We start from the raw sequence: 25,857 nt of genomic DNA on the forward strand, positions 1-25,857 counted from the left end.
GGCGTGCATGACACAGCACAGTGCAATAACAATACGCACACTGTCTGAAATGCCGACGACGATCACCGTAGTCAAACATTGCACCTGCCCTATCATGAATGAAGGCACAGACCACATCACAAAATAGTGAGCATATTGTAGACCTACAGAAGTGGTCCCTCTACTACCCAAATAATGGCAAATATCCTACAGAAAAGAAAGCAGAAATTGCAATACCTTATTTACAACAGAAAATGGCAACGCTAAAATGTCAGGTGACAGCTATGGCTAATGAATAATTATACAATCATGTACATCTACACTTGCTACATCAGCTATGTACAGATCTCTTTTGAAAAGAAAACACACACAAACGGGGAAAATAGTATATGGGAAGGGGTATGGAATTCAAATTCCTAATCGAAATAATTTATACAATATCCTCCTTGGCCAGGATGCCAAACTCCAGTATTCTCCATGCCGATCGAGCGTCAAATATGGTCTGATCGCGGCACAGCGCCCACACGTATCTATTGTTCTGAATCATATCCTATAAGCACGAATACAGAAGGACAGAACAAAAGCACTCGAAAGCACTCAACACTGGATTTTTGCAAGTTGAACAATTAATTTGATACACCACAATAATAATAATAATTATGACATTGTGTTTGCAGATCTTTCTTTGGGGACCTTGTGAAGAAATATTGACACAAACAGTCAAACACCGAGATGTTCTGTTCCAACCATGTTATTGAATAGGGGTCTTCGAAAGCCAACATCCGTTTCACCCAGAGCTCATATCCAAAAGGACTTTGCTCAGTGCTGAGTGGAACCTGCACTTCGGGAGTGTGTTTCTGAATTACCCTGCTGATGACGTCACGTGTGCGGTGAGTACAAAATAACAACCCAAATACATGCACGTGCAAGGGGAACGAGAAAACTACTGATGAACCAAAGTAGCCAGAGTGGTATTCCAATGGACCCGCGTGCATGTATGAATTGCAATTTGAGAATAAAAGATGACAGTGTATTGTGGTGTTTGGACTTGGGCTCTTCGCAGGTTCCACTGGGGCAAAGCAATAAAAACAGAAAGGGTACAATATGTTCTTCAAAGTAAAGAGAAAAAGGACCTATAAGATACTAGTTATGACTAACAGTCCACCAAGGTAACCAAGGTAACGAGGTAAAAAAAGTATACAGTTAGATACGTGTAGTGCGACAAGGCACAAGACTGACAAGGATATTGAGACATTCGACGACCTGACACCTCATTGGAACTTTCCGCACCTGAGCCTTCCAAGTTGGAAGGTTGTTGGTTTGCACTTCGTAGATGTGTTGGAGCTAGGTGTCAGGTCGTCGAATGTCTCAATATCCTTGTCAGTTTTGTGCCTCGTTGTCAAACTATCTGACTGTATATTATCTCGTTACTTGGTGGACTGTTAGTCATAACTAGTAACTTTATAGGTCCTTTTTCTCTTTACATATTAGGCCACGCCGTTTTTCTATGTTTCGCGTCACCTTATTCGATGAAATCAATGAGGGAGGGCGAAAAAATAAAAAGCCAACCAAAAAAACAGTGTACGTGCATTGCATTTGTGTACAGTGAAGCAACGCGGCACTGCTCATGTACAAAATGAGTGTATCCCCTCTGCCATGGTTGTGGTCCAAACACAGGCGGCATGATGATTGTGTGACTTGCGGCCCAGCTCATGCACACACATGTACATGTACATGTGTGTGAGCTGAGTTACATTTTCCGGTTCTCTGGGTTTGCATTAAATTTGTATTGCATTTTCAAAAAAAAAAATTGTTCTGTTTTTTTTTTAACTCCGGCTGTGAAATACATGCGCGCGGGGGACGCGAAACATAGATAAAAAACGGTGCGGCCTTACTATTGGCTCAACATCCGAGTTTTTATAAAGTACAATACGTATATAACATTGTACAGAGCACTTTAGAGTTTCATAAAGTTTCTTACATCGCCTCCTTCGACTACTTCACCAGTCTTGTTGACAACCTTGGTGAGTTGTTGTGCTGAGAATGAGATGATGAGTACTGGACCGGGCTCCATCATCTTGCCCATTATCAGCTGCCATGGCACACAGGCACGCACACAATCACACACAGATACATGAACACACAACACACACAGAGGTATGAACACACAACACACAAAACCCTATCAATACAAATTTATATTCACGAATGAGTAGTACCAATGACTATTTCTATAGGTTAGTGCATGGCAGAGAGGGCCTTATATGGCTTGTTAGTGCCCGACAGGTTACGGCCCGAGGGCAAACTTGAAGGGCACAAACAAGCCATAACATTACGTTACATCTCACTTGCATTATGCTTGTGTGCCCTTATATTGGGTAGTTTTGTGGTTTGTGTGCAGAGAGAATTGGTGTGGTATGATATGTGGTATGATAGAATATTTTCTTCTGGTAACTCGGCTCCACTGAGGACTACTAAAAGGAGAATAGAAGCAAATGAAATGCTGGGCTCTTATTGTGAACTTCATTCTTATTCATAGCTTGTGCCAGTTGTGGAATTATTTAGGGGCTTCAAGAGCCCCTTTTCGATACATAGTAGAGAGGTTCCGCATAACGTAATTACGTTAGTAAAAAAACGTAGTCAATCTACGGAAAGTCTTACGTAAACTGCATGCGCATCTGGGTTCCGCCATACGGAGTTTTCAAATCACGTAGCTGCCCTTGGCAACTCCGAACGCGGCAGTGTACGACCAGATCGACCTGGGGAGAGAGTCATAAATTTGTACCCCAATCCACTTACGGACCAGCTACGTTATCAGAGCCCTATCTACGAACTCTCCGTAGACAACTTTCCGTAAGTGGAGTGCAAACTCGCGAATTCACGGGTTTTCCCGCCCACTAACGTAACGTTGCTCAACTTTACGTAGTGCGGAACCTCTCTAGTACTAATCCTCAGTTTTTATAGGGTTCTGCCAGCTGTTGACAAAGGATAATCGTACAGATGAAAGAGTACGGGAGGCAAACACCGCACACACTTCTGAAATGCGTAGCTTTTTAGGCTGTGTTTACATGAGCCGTTTCAGCCCGGGCCAAGTTTCAACCCGCCATGAACACAGATTGACGGGCGCGTTTACATGACGCATTGCGCTTGACCCGCGTTGAAATTTCGCTCCGGGTTGATTTCAACCCTCCCCTTGGGGCGAGGAATCGTACTAACGTACTTCTGTGCGTATCTCACACCAGGTTTGAACAGCACTGCACATGCAAATTTCGCGCGAAAGTATTCACGTGACCATACAAGACTGTAGAAGTGGACTTTTGGCGGCATATCAGTATTTGACCCGGGTCAACTGTCTTCATGTAAACGGTCACCTATTTTGTCTATCGTACAGACTTTCAACCCGGGCTGAACTCAACCCGGGTTGAAATTTCTCATGTAAACGCAGCCTTAGTAGTACACCGTACATTTTATCAAGAGTACTTAACCCCCAAGAGTGTGCAACTCCAGCTATGGGGTCTGCGATAGTCATAGCCCAAATTTGCTAGCAATTCTTTGAGCAAAATATCGGATGCGCAAGTTTCCGGCAAGCTTTGAGCAAAATATCGAGTTTTGGTGGGCTTTTCGAAAATTCCCAGGCTTCTTAGGGACTCTCAACACAATCAGTCACCAAGGTTGAAAATAAGCACAAAAGTTGTAGAAAACAGACTCATGGCTACATTTCAGTGGAAAGTTGAGCAGCAGCAGGAGCTCAATCAAAAATGTCGTCGTCATCAGCGACAAGTATCGTTGAGTTTTCCTTAAAAACTCATTTCATCTCGAGCAAAACCAAAGCAAAATACCGACGGAGAAAGGAAATGCCAAGCAGAATATCGAAGATTTTGTGGCAAAATTGTGCGGCAAAATATCGATGTAGGCCGAGCAAATTTGGGCCATGACTAGTCTGCGACGGCAGAACTTCACATCACGTGATGAACCCGTACACATTATTTGCACTCTGTGCATGATAGATACAGGGTTGTACGCAGCCCAGCTTTGGGTACAACTCTCTTGTGGTCACTTTGCACTGTTTGCCAGCATAACCTTTTGAACCATGTCACGTGATGTGAAGTTCTGCCGTCGCAGCACAGCATAGAGGTTGTGCAGGCAGTTGCACACTCTTGGGGGTTAGGCCACACGTTTATATTTCTATGTTTCTCGTCACCTGAAAATCTAAAAACGTATGCGAGAGGTGGAAAAAAATAAAAAAATGACCGAAAAATTAAAAAAGGTTATTAGACCTTTGTTCACACTAAAATCCACCAATACACCATGCAAAATAGCATCCATAGTTTGCAACTAGTATGTGGTAGGAGCTTCTGTCACAATCTGTGCATGTGCAGCTAGATTGCGCACAATAATTGGTGACCTCGCATCATGTGTCGCGTAGGCCAGGCCACATTAGAGAGGTTCCGGGGTACGATTTTCCGTGCCAAAATCCGTATGGGCGCTACGGATTTTTTCCAGGTGTGCTCCATACGATTTTTCGGCACGAGAATCCGTGTGGACTGGCTTTCATACGAACCATGCTTCGTATGGAGATTTTGCGTCATCGGGTGCAGAAAGATTTTTCGCGTACAAATTTGGTACGAGAAACATCGATTTTTCGCGGGAAGTTTTGATTTCGGTACAAATTTTCAAAATAAAAAGGCATAGCGCGGGAACGTGACGTGTTTGCGATCGTAACCTAGGCAATGACGGCAAACACATAAGTTCCGTACCCCGGAACTTTTCACTGCTCGAAAACGACGTATAAAAAATCCGTAGAGCCTCCACGGATTTTGGCACGAAAAATCGTACTCCGGAACCTCCCTATTATGTACATGTGCATGAGTGTGCTGGTCCCCACATGCACAGTCAGTGCAGCACAGTTTTTTTCTTTTTTTTCTTCCAGACTCCTGAATCGTATGCGCGCGGGTGACGAGAAACATAGAAATAAAAACGTGTGGCCTTATGTACTCCTGATTTTATGCAGAGTTCATTATCTGCACCGTACTATAATGCGTACAGGAAGTTGTATGCACCTGTTTATGTGTAGAGTATATTCATCGGGCTTTAACGAGTCATCAAAGAGTAGTAAAACTACGATCAAGTGGGCTTTAAACTCTGACAAGGACCTTGGCGGGAACATCACTGATTGGTCGTCTCCTGGACAACGAGACAGACCTCGTTCTAATCCAGGTTAAAACATCAGATGTCTGATGATAGCTTAGGCACGAAACGTTGAGTGACAACTTATTCCACATGAAAAATTCACATTCATGCAGCTTGTGTGTGGACTCAAGTGTCCTGGGTTCATGGGGGCCGCTTTCATCACACAGCTTCGAAAGAAAAACCCTAGATGTAGATGACCAATGCCGCCCCCTGCCTCTGCCAACAGGCAAGGAAATACTGTAAAGCAACTGCAGTGTTGCCACATCATTTTGGCCAAATATCAGTAGGGTGAAAAAATAAGATGCATCATCTGGACCAATCGATCACTCATTCTTTTAAATATTCGATCGAGTATCCGATTATTTCGAGTATTTTATCAAAATTCAAAAGCGCTAAATTTGTGAGTTATTAGAGAGGTTCCGCATAACGTAATTACGTTAGTAAAAAACGTAGTCGATCTACAGAAAGTCTTACGTAAACTTCATGCGCATCTGTGTTCCGCCATACGGAGTTTTCAAATCACGTAGCTGCCCTTGGCCACTCCGAACGCGGCAGTGTACGACCAGATCGACCTGGGGAGAGAGTCATAAATCTGTACCCCAATCCACTTACGGACCAGCTACGTTATCAGAGCCCTATCTACGTACTCTACGTAGACAACTTTCCGTAAGTAGAGTGCAAACTCGCGAATTCACGGGTTTTCCCCGCCCACTAACGTAAAGTTGCTCAACTTTACGTAGTGCGGAACCTCTCTATTGACCAATTCGGAAGAAATTATATGTGAACATAGAACAAAAGTCTCTAATGTCTTGTACAGAGTGTAAAGTAACGATTTTCATTATACTTTCATATCTCATAACTTCATAGTCATAACTAACGTTACATTGGCACTTTTTACTTTGTTCACCAAAGCAGTTTCTCATCACAACTATGCAATTGTCAGCACTGTTGTTCACACTTTAAGGTTCAACCCCCTCCCCCCCCCCCCCCCTCCCTTTGTCGTCCAACCTCCCTCCTTTGTCCATGCAGCCAAGACAATGGTAAACCAGCCAGCAAGCATCGGTAGGATCAAGAGTACATAAACCAGAGTGTGCAACCCAGGATGGTTCCTGTGGGAGCGTAATCCGTGCAGTACGTCATTTTTGACGGCATGGTAAGCCACAGGTACGGTGAAAAGTTGCGTAACCAGTCGCGGTGGTGCAGGTCACCGAGTTTGTCCTGATTTCGGTTTTTGATACGGATAGTATGCATGGTGAATTTACTTGCCAGTGGATGTACGCAGCGTACGCAGTCACTAAAAAACACCGAAATCTTAAAACAGGACGTCTAAAATCATGCAAACTTGGCTGATTTCCGGGCTGCGAAGCATGAAAATCTGAGCTGTACGCAAGTCGCGGCTCGGCTGACCTCATCAGGGTGACGTAGTGCACGATCTGCGCTGTTTCAGATCTGATATGCACAGTTGCACACTCTGGTTTATGTACTCTTGGTAGGATGCAGAGAAACCTCACCTCAACATTTGATAGCTCCAAGACTTGAGACTGGTTTGTAAGACCAAGCTGCTGCTGTTGTGTCAATAGAGCTGATAGTACTCCATAGGCCTGAAACAATAGTATGCGATTTAGGAGAAATGTGTGAGTGTGTGTGTGTGTGTGTGTGTGTGTGTGTGTGTGTGTGTGTGTGTGTGTGTGTGTGTGTGTGTGAGAGAGAGAGAGAGAGAGAGAGAGAGAGAGAGAGAGAGAGAGAGAGAGAGAGAGAGAGAGAGAGAGAGAGAGAGACACACACACACACACACACACACACACATACACACACACACAGCCAGAGAGATAGATAGAGGGAGAGAGTTCTTTGAAAATGCACAGGAGCAGGTGAATACTTGAAAGTAATGGGCACCGCACCAACCCTGTTATGGCGAGGCGGCATACAACAACAGTCACTCAATGAAATGAAAGAACCTATCACCCTCACAGTGACATTTTCTCCTGAAGCAATGGTGCTCCAATGGTACTGAACTCCCATGCACGCTGCATCAGGAAGCAGTTCACATTGACAGTGCAAAATGGAGAAATCTGCCAACAGAGTGCAAGAAAGTGTAGTAGCAGCGACACACTTACCCGATCATGACACCACTCACGCAACAAGTCCATGTCGGCACGCAGGAAACCCTGAGAATGGACACGTGGACACACAGGCACACAACACTAAGTACATGTACATGTACAAGTACACCATGTCCAGTCTGATTGCAAAGACCAGCAGCTGGGAACTTGAAGAGGAGAAAACATGGAGCAGCTAAGCAGAGCAGCAGTAGCAGCAGCAGCCAGAATGTAGAGCATCTTCAGCAGAGGTTGATCCAAACTAAAGTAACATACTGTACTGTTCAGGGGATTGTTCTCACAGCATAAGAGTGCTACTCGTACACAGAGGTGATAGTTCCACGCGGCTTTCCCCAAACCGGCTTCACCAACACGTTGGTGGCAGGTGACTACTAATGCAATTTCTTGTGAGAATCACAGTAGAGACGAATGTGCCAACGAACATGTCACACACATGGGGGGGGGGGGGGGGGTGGGTGGGTGAGACAGCAGCAGCAGCTCACAAACCTCACGACGCCACAACTGATTCCTCACATTCAAACTGGCCACTGAGAGACATGGCATTCGCACCTGTACACCACTGTGTAATAGGTGCGGGTGACAATCATGATTCATGACTGCAACTTCCCAGTGAATATCCACTTGGCATGGTTAGCGTGTCCTAGTTGGCCATAGCCAATGGGCAAGAGGATGCATGCGTGTGAATCTGTCACCCGGAAAACATGATTTAGCATCAGCACAGTACAGCACACACACCTCATACCTCAAGAACTGTAGGGATGATCTCCAGCTGCAGCTCGTTCAAGAAGTTCTCCGGGTCGAAATCCTTGTCAACTTTCACAATCGCCTCAAGCGTCTGAGACGTCTCATTTGGTGTCAGCATACCTCCTGTGTGCGTGTGTGTGTGTGTGTGTGTGTGCATGCAAATGAGAAGGTTGGGAAAGAACAATGGTGGTAAGTGATACTTGAAGCAGAGACGAATGCAGGCACAATAACACAACACCACATGTACATACATACGTGTACCTGACCACATGTACATGCGAATACACTCTTGTTCTGCGGAGGCCATGATCTTTCGAATACCGAGACCACCTTGGTAAGAACAGGGTTGACAGATACAGCGACAGTGGCATGCAACACATGGTGTGTGTGTGTGTGCTTGGGTGGCCAGACAAGTAAGACTTATAAAGAATGAATATTCTGTATGGGCTTACATGTATGGGCTTGCATGCACAGGGTACTCACCGACAACATTTGATACTCCGTCAGTCACAAAGCGAAGTGCACGCACACCGACGCTTTCGCTCTCGTCGAATTGCCGTTTCAGGTCGAACATTCCTGAATCACGCACACACCCACGCACACACACACACACACACACACACACACACACACACACACACACACACACAAACGTACACACACGTACACACACACACACACACAAACACCTTTACTGCACTAGAGCCAAGAATGCATAACACCCAGGACTAACAATAGTGTGTAACGCCTGATAGGTTTTAAATGTCCTAGTTTTACAAAAAAATAAAATTTAGGGTTCACGGCTTGCCACTAAAAGCACCCATCACGTGCGCCTCCATTTTGGATTATGGACGCGCGCTACAGGCCGCGACAGCGCCTATCGAAGTAAAAAAATATCGACTCGAAGTCTAGCCGGAGAGCGTACTTTTTGAATTTTTCCTTGGCTTCAGTGGCTTCACTTCACTCGGGCTTTGCATTTTTCTGACTGCCCTGGACTTGATGATGGCGGCAGTGGCGGTCTTGGCGAAAGATCCAGTTCCATCTGAGACACTCTGTCGTCTTTTCTTATCTGCATGCTGAGGTTCTGGCAAAGCGCAGCCGCATCGAACCTGACTAGCTGCACGCATCCTTTGTTTGCCCTGCAAATCTCGATCTGTTGCTCTTCTTGCTGTTTGGCCGCTGATGCCATGGAAGAAAATATTCTTCCTGTAAAGAGGCCGAAACTGAGCTAGGGCACGTCAAGATATGTAGGGTATACAAAGAAAAAGAAATGTCATGGTCGTTTCAGCAGCTCACGACAGCCAACACGGTCCATGATGACCATCGTCGGGATTGGAAGTATCCAGCACGGCTGTTCCGAGCGCTGCTGCTCTTGTTATTCTTCTTCTTCAGAAATTCTCCACACCTTGTCGGCCAAAGTACGCGCGCGCGTGCACGGAAAATAGATGCGCTGAGCCGTTTCTTGTTCGATTTTGACAAATAATGGCTTGTTGTTTTGCTCTCGACCTTGGCTATCCTTCTACCGTTCAGTATTTTACGGAAACGCAACGGCTCCCCCTGTTTTTTTAGCCGAACTTTGGCCAAAGTTACTGGAAAACCCGGAACTCGTTTGAAAAAATACGAACGGTGGAAGTCTTGGAACGTCTTTCGTGCGTGTGGATTCAAAAATTCAGGCAGTTTGAGCCAACCGTAATGAATCCCGTAGAGTTGAAAGTGAGTGATATTGATGGGAAAATGCGATTTGAGCACTGACCGATTGTGTGGGACAGTATATGCACGCGCCTGTCACGTGCATGATGTAGCTGGCGACGCTAGCATGCCAATCCGTGAACCCTAAAATTCGATATAATCGGTAGCAAGGAATAACACCGAGACTTACAAGTGGTACATGTACCTAACAGCAGACAGAACGGAACCTACCGTTAATGAAGCGGTTGTTGTTCTTGAAGTTCTCCCATTGTTGAGAAAACTTCGCGGAGCTATGTAGCTCAACTCCTTTCGTTTCCCTGCACATCACAGGAGAGAGTGAGCAAAGAAGCCCGTTCGACGCTTGATAACAGGCCAGAGTTCAGAAATTTCCGGAGAAAACCAGTGAAGAAGTGTGCGAGGAATAAGGCGACACGCCATGACAATGTCATTCTAGTACTGCATTTCCGGGGTGTTAACCATAAAATGTCATCCAAGTTTGTACTTATTATGATACTGAAATGCGTGTTCGCGGTGAATGCCATGTGGAGAATTTCAGACCTAAATTTTCAAAACAGAAGTATTGTATTTTCCAGAGTCTAAGCCGCACCCAGATTTTTGTCACGAAATACAGATACTAGTATCTACCCAATATTATATCACCGCTCATTTGACCATCCTTATTCGGGGGTGGACTACGAGTGTTTAAAGCGCGGCTTATACTCCGGAAAATACGGTACGGCTTATACCCTGGCGCACACGTCACATCAAGCTATCAAGCACCAACAAGCCAGTACAAACAAACAGTACCAAGAGAACGTTGACACATTAAAGATACACGAACAGACACAATGAGATGAGCGATGACTGACGAGCAACGCAAATTGTGCGGCACTTCCGAGACGATGAACTAAGAGCAAAAAAAAAGACTCACGTGTCTTCCTTGATCTTCGGCGCTGCCTTTTCATCTTCCGTTTCTTCCTCACCTTCCTGCACAACACGACGGCGGTACTGGTCTAGAGCACAAGACACAACATGGCACACAGGATGATTGATAACAGAACACCTCTCCTACTCAGAACACCTCTCCTACTCAGATACATAGCCACACACACAGAACACCTCTCCTACTCAGATACATAGCCACACGCACAGAACACCTCTCCTACTCAGATACATAGCCACACGCACAGAACACCTCTCCTACTCAGATACATAGCCACACGCACAGAACACCTCTCCTACTCAGATACATAGCCACACGCACAGAACACCTCTCCTACTCAGATACATAGCCACACGCACAGAACACCTCTCCTACTCAGATACATAGCCACACGCACAGAACACCTCTCCTACTCAGATACATACTGCAGGGTATATTCTAGGACGAATTTCCAACCGGTTACGGTCCAATGAAGAGTCGGGGGGGGGGGGGGGGGGGTTGGGGGGTCCCCCCTGGAATTTTTTTCAAAATACAACCCAAATATGGCACTCGACAGCAATTTAACAGATTTCTTCGTGCTGGAGTGTAGCAAAGATATAAGCAGCTCCATTCACCCACAGAAAGGTACGGCGGTTGGAACTGATTTGTAACTTTTCAACCGGTCGCCAACAATTTCAACCGGTCGAAAACCGGTTGGGGCGGTTCTAGAAAATTCCCTGACATAGCCACACGCACAAAACACCTCTCCTACTCAGATACATAGCCACACGCACAGAACACCTCTCCTACTCAGATACATAGCCACACGCACATGCACACATACACACACACACACACACACACACATGTGCAAGTACTTTCTTTCCAGTACGACACTATAACGACTCTTAACGAGCATACGACATTCCGTCCTGGAGCCACATACATGTACTTATTTAGGTTGTCATGCTCAAACCGCAAAGCACAGTGCAAAACAACTGCTCAGGAACAAATTATTTAGCCGATTTCCTCTACCTTTTGTTGGGGCCTCGTACGGCTGGGACAGCTTTCCAGTATCACCAACAATATCTTCCTTGATGGTCTGAAGGGCAACGGCACAGGGTTACGGAAAAGCAGCCAACAAAAATCCATCTTCAGAACTACTGTCACACCCCAAACCAGGGCCATCACACGGCTGTTATGTAGCAGTGGGCAAGCACGTTCTGGGACTACAGACAGTGCAGTGCTTGGCGGAATCCTCAAATATTACCAGCAAATAATTGCCAAATATGTCCGATGAGAAGACTATGCTTGTGGATAAGACCTCCTGGAAGTCCCAGGAGAGTCTGTAACGTAGCCCAAAGCACTGACACTCCATCTTTAAATACAGTTGATCATGCTCACATTCAAGACCCCCCCCCCCCCACACACATACACACCTCAAATCCTCTTGAAATAATCTACGCACGGGCTTTCTACGCACAAAAATACTGCACATGCATACAGTATTCAGGCATTTGGTAACTGCGGAGGTAAACCATATGAAAGGCTGCCATTCCACTACTAGGTAATACAAGTGGTGAAAACATGATCAGTCAAGCAGCATTGTGATGAGCTGGTCCAGTAAATAAAACGATATTTTCTGAAAGACCGGCTAGTAACTTTACAGCTTAGAACCAAAGAGAGTAGTGAGCGTGCTAGCCTACCTCTGTCACTTTCGATACTGTGGGATTCTGGGCCACCTTGGATACCTGCACGAACAGCAAACACACGTGCACAGGCAGACAGACACACACATTCACACACACACACACACACACACACACACACACACACACACACACACACACACACACACACACACACACACACACACACACACACACACACACACACAAACAAACAGACAGACAAACAGACAGACAAACGAACAGACAGACACACACACACACAGAGACAAACGGACAGACACACACAAACAACAGCTGGAGAGCTGTATGCTGCGAATGTTTTCGAGGCTGCATGCGCCAACACCACAACTACCATTTCCGGCTAACCAAGAGCGCAAAATCAAACAAAGGAGGAGAGAGTGACCAGGCGACCAATATCAATAGACAGTAGAGAAGTTGAGAGAGAGAGAGAGAGAGAGAGAGAGAGAGAGAGAGAGAGAGAGTGAGAGAGAGAGGAGATAGATAGATAGATAGATAGATAGATAGAGAGAGAGAGAGAGAGAGAGAGAGAGAGAGAGAGAGAGAGCGGCAAACACACACACACACACACACACACACACACACACACACAGGAAGGGTATGAAAGCATGAGTGAGACAATACGAGAAAGATAGACGCTGCAATAAAGAAAATCCCATACCTGCTCTGGCACTTTCACATTCATTTTCACATTCTTCAATTGCTGCACAAAAAAAGCCATAACCAACATGGTGTCACTAAGCAATTCATAAACAGTACAACTACATAGGGCTTGAAAGTGATGACGTCAAAAATGGCCAGGGAGTAGTAAGTTGACATCAGATTTCTATTTTGGATCCACTAAGGTGTGACTTTGCTATTGCCTCAGTATGTGGGTGCATAGCAACCCACTCATGTCGGATGCAGGGGTGACTTTTACTTCGCCACCAGTTGTAACCCCGCCCCCAGTAGCTAAATCAGTCAGTTTCACTGGCTACATCACCTTGCTGTGAGTAAGACGGCTTGAAATGTGCTTGGATCCATACAAAAACTGGATCCAAGTGGATCCAGTTTTTGAATTTTTGAAATTGTTGCTATGCTGTGACGTAGCACTTTCAAGCCCTATTACATTGCAACAAACCACAGAAGGCAGGGCGAGGTTTTAGCCCTGACACAGGGCAATCGAGGACATTTATGGAGTACACTAGGAAACCTAAGTATATGTACTACAGCGAAAGGACACTCACCTCCTTAAATTTTCCAACTGCTGGGTTTTTCGTCACCTGCATGCAAAAACAAAACACGCAGCCAAGAAGAGAATGACTACTCGGCCAGCACACAGCTTGCAAATAAGCCATTTTCCAAGTATATGTAGGAGAAATGAAAACCTATGCAGCATGCAGGGTCCCTATCAACACACGGCCATTTCAATCTGTTTCACTCTTTCTACATGTACATGTTCGGGCCGAATAATCCACTCCCAAGCATTCGTTTTGGTAGCCTACTCCGTAACAGAGAGAAAAGAGAACATTATCAACACCACGTACTCCCTGTGGCTGAACACAAGAAGATGAAGAAGAGGCAAGTATACGGACCCGTACCTGCTCTCCAGCCTTGGACAGAGGATCCTTCAAACCATGCAGCTGTTTGCCAATCTTTTCTGCACCATCCTGGACGTAGGACTTACCGCTGTCAACTATTGTCTGATATACCATATGCACACACACGCACACACAAATACACACACAGACACACACGTGCACACACGTACACACACACGTACACACACGTACACACATGCACACACACACACACACACACACACAACAGCAGCAGCAGCAGCAGAGATTCACAGCACACAAATTACTATAATCACACCCATCGTGGACTAACGGATGTCTTCCAGGAGGGACACGTGAAGCAAATCTGAGCACAAGCATCAGGGCGTGTTACTGTAATTACAAAAGTTGACACCACAGTCAAGCCCTGAATTAGTCAAGATCCAATGAAGATCCACACAAGATCAGGATTGTGACAAGGGGACCAGACACACATGCATGAATTGCACACCTTCCAATAATGCAATATTGCTGAAAGCTGAAAGAGAGAAGTCAGAGTGAGTCAATCGATCGCTAATAGTGTCGATGCGTAGTCAAGCAACTGTGTGGCGTTACCTTTATTTTAGACACATTCTCTGACTGCGCTGCCTTTTGCAGTTGCTCCACACTGTCCTGTTAGACCAATAGAACAATACACACACACACACACATCACACGCGCACACACACACACACACACGTACACGCACACATACGTACACACACATACACACACGTACACACACACACACACACACACACACACACACACACACATTTGAAATAGTTCTACTAACTACATAGATGTATATGATCCGAAGATTGTGTACATGGTGGACATGTAGGCCCATGACTCCACTAAACTACATCTACATGTACTTGTATACAATCAATACCGCAGGCAGCTAACATGTACAGACAAACATGTGTGTCCAATGCATGATATTCAATGCGCCTTGAGATGATACACCATGCAAAGTAATAGCAGTATCACCAACAATCAGTTCTACAAAATGTAGATACCTGTGCAGTTCTACAAATGTAGATACCTGTGCAGTTCTACAAATGTAGATACCTGTGCAAACATTAGCTACATGGAGTTAGCTACTGCACCTTTAGTTCTTTGTTCTTTGACCACTCTGCCTGCAAACTGTCCCGCAGCGTTTCAAAGAAGCCTTTCGGCTTGCCGCCATCTGAGGCAAAACGCTGACTCAGGACCTACATGGAGAAAGAGAGTGTGTGTGTGTGTGTGTGTGTGAGAGAGAGAGAGAGAGAGAGAGAGAGAGAGAGAGAGTGAGTGAGTGAGAGAGAGAGAGTGAGAGAGAGAGAGAGAGAGAGAGAGAGAGAGAGAGAGAGAGAGAGAGAGAGAGAGAGAGAGAGAGAGAGAGAGAGAGAGAGAGAGAGAGAGAGAGAGAGAGAGAGAGAGAGAGAGAGAGAGAGAGAGAATATTAAACACAAGACTCAGAAAAGAATACCCAAGAACAGACAGATACACGTCACCAGTCAAGCGCACACACAAACCTCTAATCAAATTCATTGCAGTTCGCAAAGGGGTAGCTAAGGGCTACACAATACATTGTACAGCTGGTTTAAACATGTTCACTAGACTTCATTACGATTGGTTGGGCCAGTGACTCTGAGCTCCGCTGATGGCACCTACTTGACTGAAGGAACAAGGTTGAAACAGTTAACTGTCCGGAAATTCAGTAATACATTGTACACATACAGTCGTCCCTCTCTAATCCGGCACTTTATAATCCAGCACCCTCGATAAACCAGCACAATTTTCAGTAGCCAAAATGTCCTCTTCATGTACATTGCAGCAGTAAATCAGATTTGTTAATCCAGCACCCTCCCTAATCCAGCAGATTTTCGTGGCACAAATGGTGCCGGATTATAGAGGGACCACTGTAGTAGCAAACTGTACAGAAGAACTTCACAGATGCCCTTATAAGACGTCATGTCGTGAACACAGGAAAAGAATACCATCAAGAACACAGACTGATGAGTATCAAGAAGTCATGGGCGTAGGAACCGGTCCGGCAGGCCCGGCGGTTGCCGGACCAATAATTTTCGAATTTTTTTACTTTTATTTTTTTACATTTCAACCTTGTTGATGGCTTGTCGACTCTTGTACAGGTACCATGTTTTACATCGACAATGCGGTGGTGTATCATCAGCATGCATATTCTTATTTCTCAAATTATTCTGTAGCATTAAAATATGGCCTTTTAGGCCCAATTTTCAAAAAAATCCCGGGGAGGACCCCCGGACCCCCCCCCCCCCTCTCACAATTTCACCGCACCAATATTAAACTGCTTCCTACGCCCCTGAAGTTCACATATTTTTCTTTACTGCACATAGTGATGCACAGCTATCTCAGTTTACCAAATACATGTACACACACACACACACACACATAAACACACAACATGTACACACACACGTAAACACAAACACGTACACACGTATTGCTGGCTTACCACTGGTGGTCGCTGAGCACATGCACAGCGCTGCGCGACTGAAGCAGACGGTAACTGTGCGCAAGAAAGCAGCAGGGGTGTAACATGCCAGATAAGCACATAAACAATACACACAGAAATGCCACCAAGACTTAAATAATACGGTTTGCTCCGGGACTGTATGTCGTCCTGTTGAAATACAGACAGGAATGCCACTGTTTGCTCCAGGACTGTATCTCATCCTGTTGACACTCTGAGTGGATTCTCAACGTTGACACTTCTTATACACGAACACAATTTGGGCGTGAAACCGACCATGTCCTGGCTGAACACAGCACATGGTGCAGTGCTCGGTACACTGTCATAAGCCAGTGCGTGCACACCGCACATTGCGCATGCGTTGCACCGTTACCACTGTGACCCGGTGTGGGTCATTGCAGCAGATGCGACGTCGCGCCCGTGGAGACAAGAGGAAAACAGATGTTGCAACGGCGGCGCCGATACCCGGTTTGCTAAGTTTCCCGATGCTTTTGTGCCAGACTGCAAGGCCATTGCGTCACAATCAACTGCGGACGGGAGCACGTTGGAAAACTACTAACCACTTGCAGGTGTGACTTGATCATTGTGATGCTCATTTCTCAAGCAGGGTCGTACATGTCCTAGTACTCGCAGTCACTGCACCTACATGTGGCCTACAACACTGCACGTGATCTTTGCAGAACTGGGTTTTGTCAGATTGTGAGCATTTATTTATTTTTATTTTATTTCCTTTGGGGGGATACAGAAATCCACGAAAAACCTCATAATCAGCCGTGGTTGGCTTTCACCCCCTCCACTTTGATTGGCAATTACATGCTATGGGATGTGGAATAAATAAATAAATAAAATAAATAATCACGTGCAATGATGATAGCACTGATACACGTTACTGTAGTGTTACCATGCTCCTTGCCTTCAACTACGACTCGTACAGTATCATTCAAAATACCAGTAATCCACTGAGTGGATACTACTGTACTAATGTTTCTCAGGATCATCGAAACGCAAGGACTGGAAATTTGAGAGAAGTCTATTGGACAAAAGCATAGTCACAGTCTCCAATGTAGCACAGCACAGCACACAGAACATAACACAGCTACGGTCCAGCATCATGGGATACACTGAGCAGCTTATGATGTACTCCTGCCATCACTGATCAATTCTAAATCAATTCTAAAATTTATTGAGAATGCTGGGGAGATTTCCCAACCAAATAGTTTGAAGATAGCTTACACGAGAGGCAAAGGAACGCAACATCGGTGGCTGCTTCGAGAGGCACACTAAGATTCCGAGCAGATACTGTCCAGCAGTCACATTTGCACCAGGCACTTCAGAAATTGAACCACTGTTACTCAACCACAGATGCACATGGAGATTTTGAGCACAAACAAAAATTGTAGAAACTTTGAAAGACGGAAACTGGTCTAAACACTTCGTCGGCATGCACGTGTCTGCAAATCTACAAGGCTATGCACATGATCCAACTCTGCAAATAATGACGCAATCAGCGGGTGCACGGTCGTAGATCTACGATCGGTACGATCGACTGGATCATGGACTATGTAGACTAGCCTAGGGAGTCGTCAAATACCGGTATTTGACGACTAGACTCCAGCCATGCATGCCATGCCCTGGATCATGGATCGGACTGGACTAGCACGCGCATGTGCGCACGTGCACGTGCTACAGTGCATTTCAAAACTATAGACGCGTAGGGTTTTTGAAATATTTCAAATTTGGCTGGAACTTTTTGAGAATAGTTTTCGGAATATTGCTCAGGATCGCTCCACAATTACTCTCATATAGTTTCTAAAGGATTGGATAACAGACGCCCAATTTGGAAAAATTTATGCACAAAGTGATCACAGATTTTATGTGGTATAGATGCTGGCATAACGGTTTTTGCCTAGGTACGCGTCTATAGTTTTGAAATGGAGTGTAGTACAGTGAAACCTTTCTAAGGCGACCGCTCAAGGGACCTAACACCTTCAAAATGCGGTCGCTGAGTACAGGTGGTCTCCTTATCCAGGGTCATTTGAAATATCACCCTTGGGTTCTAGCAAGAGTACCGTAAGCAGGGGCGTCGGAAGGTATTTTAGTGTGGTACGGTCAGCCATCTGAAGTACAATTTACTCGTGGGGGAGGGGTCGCTGTGCCGAAAGTCTTGGAAATTTAGAGCCCAAATCAGTGCATTTTATTGATTTAGAAAAGCGATCCTGTCAGCTTTTCTATTATTGTGTTCACATGGCAGAAAAAACGACATCGCTATGCTACGTAAGTTTCTACGTAAGGTGCTCGGTATTTCACTTAGGCTACGTAATATTCTACGTAAGGTGCTCGGTATTAATCTACCAACGCGTGGTAGCCGCGTGCTGTGCACGCGCACGTGCACGGCAGACATTGTGTTGCAGTGCAGTCCGTTTTCGGATGTGCATGCGCGAGGAACTTTCTTCTTTGGAACTGCTTCTTGCATGAGCTGTTTCGGATATTTCGTCTCCTGGCTTATTTCGCTTTGGCTCTGCTGAGACCTCCTTTCACGGAATATTACTCAGGTGAGTCGACCAGTTCCTTTGATTCATTTGCTTGTGTTGACTCTTTCATTTACCAAAAGTGTGCTGATTTTAGGTGGATTTTAGGTGGAATACAATAAATAATGGAAAAGCTGACAGGAACTGTTTTCTAAATTTAGCTTTTCTGCTGTATTCCTTTTACGGAATACTCAATGACAGGTGATCTCTGAGTTGACCAGTTTCCTTCGATTCATTTGCTTATGCTCACCCTTTCATTTACGGAAACGTGTGCTGATTTTATTCGGATTTAGATCCATTCGTATCTCTTTGCCCTTGCCAACAGTGTGCGAAGAACGCGAATTCACCTTCTTGACGGTAAGGCTTACATGTATGTTGTATGTTGCTGCTGAGGCTTAGATGTGTTGTCGAAATACTCATGTTAATTGTACATTGGTACGTTACAAGTAAGGCACTGGTCATGATTGCTTCCGGCATTCCGTGCTCCGATCATAGGGTAGAATCTGAATTTTGCAGTGGCATAGCATCGTTGGCATTTCCCAATCTGGGGGGGGGGGGAAGCATTGGCCGAGTATGCAAAATAAATTCGTATATCAGGGAAAATCTCCATTTAAATCTCCATTTAATTTTAATATGGAGAGGTTCATGCATTCAGTGACTTGTTTGCTTCATACGAAACAAGCCAATGGGTGCAGTCTCGTCTCTTGAAAATCTCGTACGATTGGATTTGTTTACTCGAGTCTGGGCTGTTTGATTTGTGAGTCGCGCCGGGATTGCACTGCCCCAAATAAAGTTGCGTGCCGGCAGAGCAAGAATTACGATCGGCAATCTGTTTGTAGTACCTGCAAGAATGTGCTGTACATGTATCGTATTTTCTCTGTTGTTGTTTCAATTGCCGTCATGTTCCTAAAGAAAGGTTCAGTGACTCATTTGTTTCACACAAGACGAGTCAATGGTTTGGTCTGACTTAGAATCTTTCGCTGTAGAATAAATATATTCGTGTCTCTATTGGAGAAATAATTGTATTCACTGGTTATAAAATAGGGTTAAAACAAACTCACAGAACAAAATTAATACCATCGGTCCCTTGATGTTCGTCCTAAAGAGGTTTGACTGGATATCATTCATACTCACCAAAGACATGTAACATTTTATTATTATGGAGTGCCTTGTTTATCTCTCAGTACCTCCAACTATATATCCTTGCCCCTTACAATATCCTCAGGATCAGTGTAGTTGTTGGAACGAGGTGTCAGACTCAACAATGTATTTGTTTACATATTAATACATGTTTATTGTTCCTACTTTGCTGTGTTGTTTTAGACAATCGTGGACTTGTAGCACTTTGAAGTCATTGAACTACATGTACTTCCAAAAGTTTTATCGACATCAACAGGATTACGATTTCAGTACAATAAGATGCAGGATGACCTTATCACGACAACCCATGACTACCATAAACACAGAATCAAGAAAAACATCTGCGGCACGCACCTGGTTACAATTCTCAAGTAAATGTGATTTAGGGGCCATCCGTAATTATCGATCTTTTTCACGAAACGAAAAAGTTTAGTTATGACCCACCCCCACCCACCCACCCCCCTGAAACGAAAAAATTAATTGACTTGAGACTTTGTGCAGAAAATGATCTTGATTGGCTGTTACATGTACAACACAGCGAGGCCACATTTTGTGTGATTGTGCAAGTAACAACGTTAGTCATGTTTTCTTGGAAGTCTGGTACTACTTCTTGACCATGGAAACATTTATTTTCACCTACCACACACATACATGTACGCTGCTGGCACCTCTACACCTCTAACACGGGAATTGTACATTTGCAAATCGTCAGAGTTTCGACATTGACATGATACTGCCAAAACAAGTCGACTTCGGAGCGGAAACAAAAGCCATAGCTATCACAGACTTCAGTGGTCGTGCCTCGCTCGCAAATGAGAGCAGCATTGCCCCAGAATCGCTGTCGGAAAGCTCCGTAAGGTCGCACGCACGCCGCGCTGCGCTGCCGTCAATCAGGTACGTAGAAAGTCGATGGCCTAATTTTCCGTCTCTGGAAGACTGTCGACACGGGGATCACTCTCCATGGCTTCCCCACCACAAGCACGATCAGATTCTTCCAGGTACATTACGACGACATCGTCTTCAGCGGCTGGCGCTCCCCATATTTGCGTGAGAATTTACTTGGCGTGCGCCCCGCTCCGTAATTTGAAATTCTCTTGCATCGGCGGCTGGAACGAAGTATTTATCTATCTGTCGTCGGTCCCAGAGTGAATGACCATGATGACTGCTAGGTCCTCGTCGGAGAAGTCATCCGAGGACGAAAGGAACTCACTGCACTGAGTACAGAGTGGTAGCACTGCATCCATGCAGCACTTGCTTGGCCGCGCGACGTGGACTACTGTCGATCTACTTCGATGTACACAATGTATGCACGCATCAATGCATGCAGTGAGCGTTGATTTTTCCGCTTTCGATGTTTTTTCAAAACGAAACCGGTCGCTACCCACCCACCCATAAACGAAACTTTTTCGTTTCGTGAAAAAGATCGATAATTACGGATGGCCCCTTAGGGTGTTATTATTATTATTAGGCCAAACTAAAGAAGGTGTGTGGTTCGACTCACCCGACCGACCGTACAATTTCAGCCCGACCGTAACTTTTTTTCGGCGGGCTGTCGTGTGACTGACGTACGTGGACTGAACACGTCCACGTCTACGTGCTGTGCGGCGTGAGTCTGCGGACGCAGGCGGCTCCTTTTGGACTTGACTTGTAGTTGTACTGCAGTGCAGTGCAGTGAGTGGTACGACTGCTGCCTTGTGCTGGTAGTAGAGTCTACTCGATACGCGTATACAGTGTATTTACATGTACTAAAAAATATATTAAAAAAAAAAAAATCCGCCCGCCCGCCCGTAAAAAAAATGTCCATGTTAGTCGAACCACACACCTTCTTTAGTTTGGCCTTATTATATTTATTTTACTAGGGTGTTTCCCACAGACCTATGGAAATCTGAATTTCCTGAAAGTCAAGACAATCTTATGATAGAGTCATGAAATTCTGAAACAGCAACATACCCAGAATGACCTGCGTATAAAAAAAAGTATCACCGCGTACCGCCACTACCCATATGATTCCCTGCAGAAGAACATGAATATGCAAGACTAGTGCCATTTTCTGCAAGAAAATGCTTGCACATTAATGCGTATAATACGGTATTGAATTTGATATGATGCACATGTACATGTAGAGGCGCTAGGCCATTATTTAGGGCATTCCATTGGTGACATAATTATTATCATAATATCAAGAGTGCATAAACATTTGTTTATGGACTCTTGATAATATCCTTAGCTAAAAAAAACAAAAGAAATTATAGCAATAAAAACTGCTTTATGGCAGTTTTCTAAAAAAAAGTTATTGTGTTCTAGTCCATGGGCCCCGTCTAAAAAGTAAGAAATTAACGAAATGTGATAGCCGAAAATTAAAATTTCACACAAAACCTCACAATAATCACAGCACTTGAGGATCTTAGTTTTAAAAAAATACTGCTTTCAACACTTGTTTAGTCTGACACTTCACGGGTGACTTTTACTGCGCCAACATGCATGAATAGGAAAGAGGACCCAGAGAGGAAAAGGTCTTCTCGCTTTTCATCCTGTGTGTGATTATTGTGAGGTTTTGTGTGAAATTTTAATTTTCGGCTATCACATTTCGTTAATTTCTTACTTTTTAGACGGGGCCCATGGACTAGAACACAATAACTTTTTTTTAGAAAACTGCCATAAAGCAGTTTTTATTGCTATATTCACAGGGTACTTGGGGCAAATAGTGGTACGGTCAATACCGTAGTGACCGTACGGTGTCCGACGCCCCTGGTAAGGCATCGGCTGTGCTAGACCCAAAGCACCGGGCAATCGTGTACCGTGGCTCTGTCCGCCCTGTGTAGAGTATGGCATGCTGGTGTGGATGAGCGCAGCCCCCATCACCCTGGTCCGCCTCACTGCCATCCAGCACCGTGCCCTGCACATAATTGGAGATGGACCATACCTCCCGAGCCTCGACATTCGCCGTACCGTAGCAGGGCTCTGCTTTCTGTACAAGCTGCACTTTGTGGAGGGTCCGGAAATGGTGAAAGCCATTCTGCCACCATCAGCAGCCGCACCGCAATGCCGCATGTCTACTCGTGAGACAACCAGATCAGTGCAGCAGCACATCATACATCACAGCTCACCAGTATCCTTCCTCCTCCGCGGCAGTCACGAAACAACACGCGGCTCCGCTCATTTCCCCACTCCCTCATCGCAACGTGGAATCAGCTCCCACCTACCCTTCTGCAGTCTCCCCCTTCTCGCAGAGGTATGCACACCTTCAAGAAAATGTCAACGACCACTTGCGGCGCAGCAAGTGGGAGTGGGCCACAAACAGGCTATGATCTCTCCATCGCAGCCAACACACCAGCCTTATTATACTGACCGCACTCCAGCTCCCTTCTACCCCTCTTTGATCCCCTTCGCTCAGCCTTAATAATATCCGATTATCAGTTCTCTCCATCTTCCTACGGTGCACTGCTTTTACTATTGTTTTGTCCTATCTCAATCTCAAATTCTCCCCATTATCGTTTGCAAAGCCGGTGCTTCCCTCTTGGATGCACATGTTTCTTTTCTCCTATGCTTCGGCGCACAGGAGTAACGATGATTCCGAGACCTTTGGTCGGAGGAGTTACTTTTGCCCCGCCCCCACTTCCATCCAATATGCCACCGCCCCCGCTGTGCAGCATCTGATGGTTCTGTGGTATTCAGTAAAAAAAAGAAAAAAGTACATACCCCATGTACTCTTGGTTCTAGCTGTAGTGCTATAATTGTAGTGGTCCTGGTCGCCTTAAGAGGTTTTACTGTATGTGCAAGTCACGTAATATCGTATTTTCCCGTAAGTTAGTTCTCCCCTATATGACTTAGTATCCCCTATAAAAAATACACTTTCCACTGCCGAGGTTATCACCCCGAATTGGGCCGAAAGACAGTTCCCACCCCCCCCCCCCCGAAAGATAGTAGGTTCGTACCCGTCCTACATGTACAGACAACGTACAGTACATACATGCACGGACACTACATGTAGAGTTGCGCAGGCTTCCCACTGCGTGTCATTTACCCCCGATAAAAAAGTACTCCCCGAAAGATAGTACCACCCCCGAAAGTTAGTACTCATGTGGCTGCTAAGTTCAAAAGTTAGTACGTACTAACTTACGGGGAAATACAGTAGTGCAACACGCCGGACGTCCGCCGTTCGGCATCCATCCTCCCACTACTAGTCCTACTGCTAAAACTGTTGTTGATTGTAGACTCTACCAAGGCAAGAGGGGGTTATGTACTCTTGATGGTACACTTCATGCACTACAAGTACAACCAAGAGTTTATGGACGCTTGCTACAACATGATACTGTTTTTACAATAGTCATCTTCATACCCAGGGAGTGATTAAAAAACTCCCTGACCTGAGCCAGGGACTTACTCTTCCTCTTCACTACTCCTACAAAGATGCTATGTCCAACATGATACAGTCCACTTCGCTAATAACGACTGCGGATATAACGGCAATTCATGAATAACGACAGAATGTCCACGCCCAGAGCCAAGTCCCATCCAACTGTAATACATATAATGAGACTTTGGGTATAACGACACTTCGCGAATAAGGACACTTTTCTGATGCCCCGCCGAGTGTCGTTATAAGCGAAGTTGGCAGTACATGAACTGTTGAAATTGTCAGACTTCATACAATGTTATTGTGGTGGTCCAGCAGATGAGAAAAGTCAATCAGCTTCTTTTCTTCCGATAATTTTCATTTGGCAAGGTGAATCATGGGATCTTGGTGATGTTATTGGTGCTTCGTTTCATTTTCCCGCTTCCTGGTCCAAATCCCGTTTTCGTATTTTGTTCCAAATCCCTTCCTTTCTGTGACGTCCACAAAAAATCCCTCGGCGTGGGCCAACCAACCCCGCAAGACTGAGGACGGTCGCACACTCTTATTTATGTACTCCAGCCCGCATTTCAGAAACACAACTCAAGCGACCAGAGAGAAGTCAGAAATCATGCAGGGGGACTGTCACGGGCGGGTCAACATTAACAAGAGATCCGAGCTCAGCCTGAGTCGCCGGGCAAGTGCAAGCATGAAAACAAGCAAGTCATGTGATTACTTGTACTGATCTCAAGTTCTCACCGGCATCACGCCATCAGCCAGGTCACATCAACTATCCATACCTGGACAGGCGAGGCGCTAGTGTGGTCGGTGTTCGCTAATAGCATCAGTGATGCCGCTGATTAGCGCTGGCAAGAGTACACACACTGGTTTATATACTCTTGCCAGCGCTGATCATCATAGTATCAAGAGTCCATGGGGTTATGGATTCTTGATAGTACCCATGTCGGCCTCCTCCCTTCCCAACAACCATGATAACTTCGCCTCGCCACGAGTCTATAACTTGCAGACTGGCAGCACAGCTACGAACTTTATCTAATACTGGTTCAAGTTTTAACCAGTGTTAGGTTATATCAAAGCTACGAACTTATATCATTGTTGTGACCGGTGACTACGGCAACAGTATACATAGCTCCTGTAACTTTTAAACAGACAATGCCCAGAAAAAGGCAATCATGCTACCCGTGATCTTCCTTTAATTTTGATATGTGCCGGGGCTGCGCGAACGCAAACCCCCACTATCAGAAATTGTGCACCCAAGTTAGGGGCCACGTTCAGGGCCTGGTGATTGCAAGCTTCAGCCCCAACAGAGTGCACTGGAGGAGACTCATCAGGCCAGAGGGAGCCGCCTTCTTGATCACGGCGTCCCCGGTGCAGCGTAGGTATAACTTTCCGCTGCTTTAAACTA

The 25,857-nt window shown here is 45.3% G+C and overlaps 1 protein-coding gene and 1 pseudogene across 1 annotated transcript; both read right to left on the bottom strand.

Annotated features, from left to right (window-relative positions):
- Window positions 1–62: 62 nt before the first annotated feature.
- On the bottom strand, window positions 63–17,966 carry LOC135804683 (mitochondrial import inner membrane translocase subunit TIM44-like). Its single transcript, XM_065318607.1, has 17 exons — window positions 17,664–17,966; window positions 16,413–16,466; window positions 15,043–15,147; window positions 14,507–14,563; window positions 13,934–14,035; window positions 13,580–13,615; window positions 13,015–13,056; window positions 12,351–12,395; window positions 11,680–11,746; window positions 10,654–10,735; window positions 9,954–10,039; window positions 8,517–8,609; window positions 8,032–8,156; window positions 7,287–7,337; window positions 6,681–6,770; window positions 1,961–2,071; window positions 63–529 (listed from the first exon to the last, which is right to left on the bottom strand). Exons 1-17 carry the CDS (start codon window positions 17,871–17,873, stop codon window positions 410–412), a joined length of 1,476 nt encoding a protein of 491 aa, XP_065174679.1. The 5' UTR covers window positions 17,874–17,966; the 3' UTR covers window positions 63–409.
- Window positions 17,967–25,660: 7,694 nt separating this feature from the next.
- Window positions 25,661–25,835, bottom strand: LOC135807794 (U1 spliceosomal RNA; annotated as a pseudogene).
- Window positions 25,836–25,857: the final 22 nt, after the last annotated feature.

This window comes from Sycon ciliatum, chromosome 1 (genome assembly GCF_964019385.1).
Source record: "Sycon ciliatum chromosome 1, ocSycCili1.1, whole genome shotgun sequence".
NCBI classification, from domain to species: Eukaryota; Metazoa; Porifera; class Calcarea; order Leucosolenida; family Sycettidae; genus Sycon; species Sycon ciliatum.

Excerpts from the sequence above, each read along its gene's own strand:
- LOC135804683 (XM_065318607.1), bottom strand. The coding sequence starts at position 17,873 with ATGCCGACGAAGTGTTTAGACCAGTTTCCGTCTTTCAAAGTTTCTACA. Across the intron at positions 16,467-17,663 it reads TGCGTTCCTTTGCCTCTCGT|TTACCGTCTGCTTCAGTCGC; the intron begins GTAAGCTATCTT and ends TCTTGCGCACAG. Across the intron at positions 10,040-10,653 it reads CCGAAGATCAAGGAAGACAC|GGAAACGAAAGGAGTTGAGC; the intron begins GTGAGTCTTTTT and ends TGTGATGTGCAG.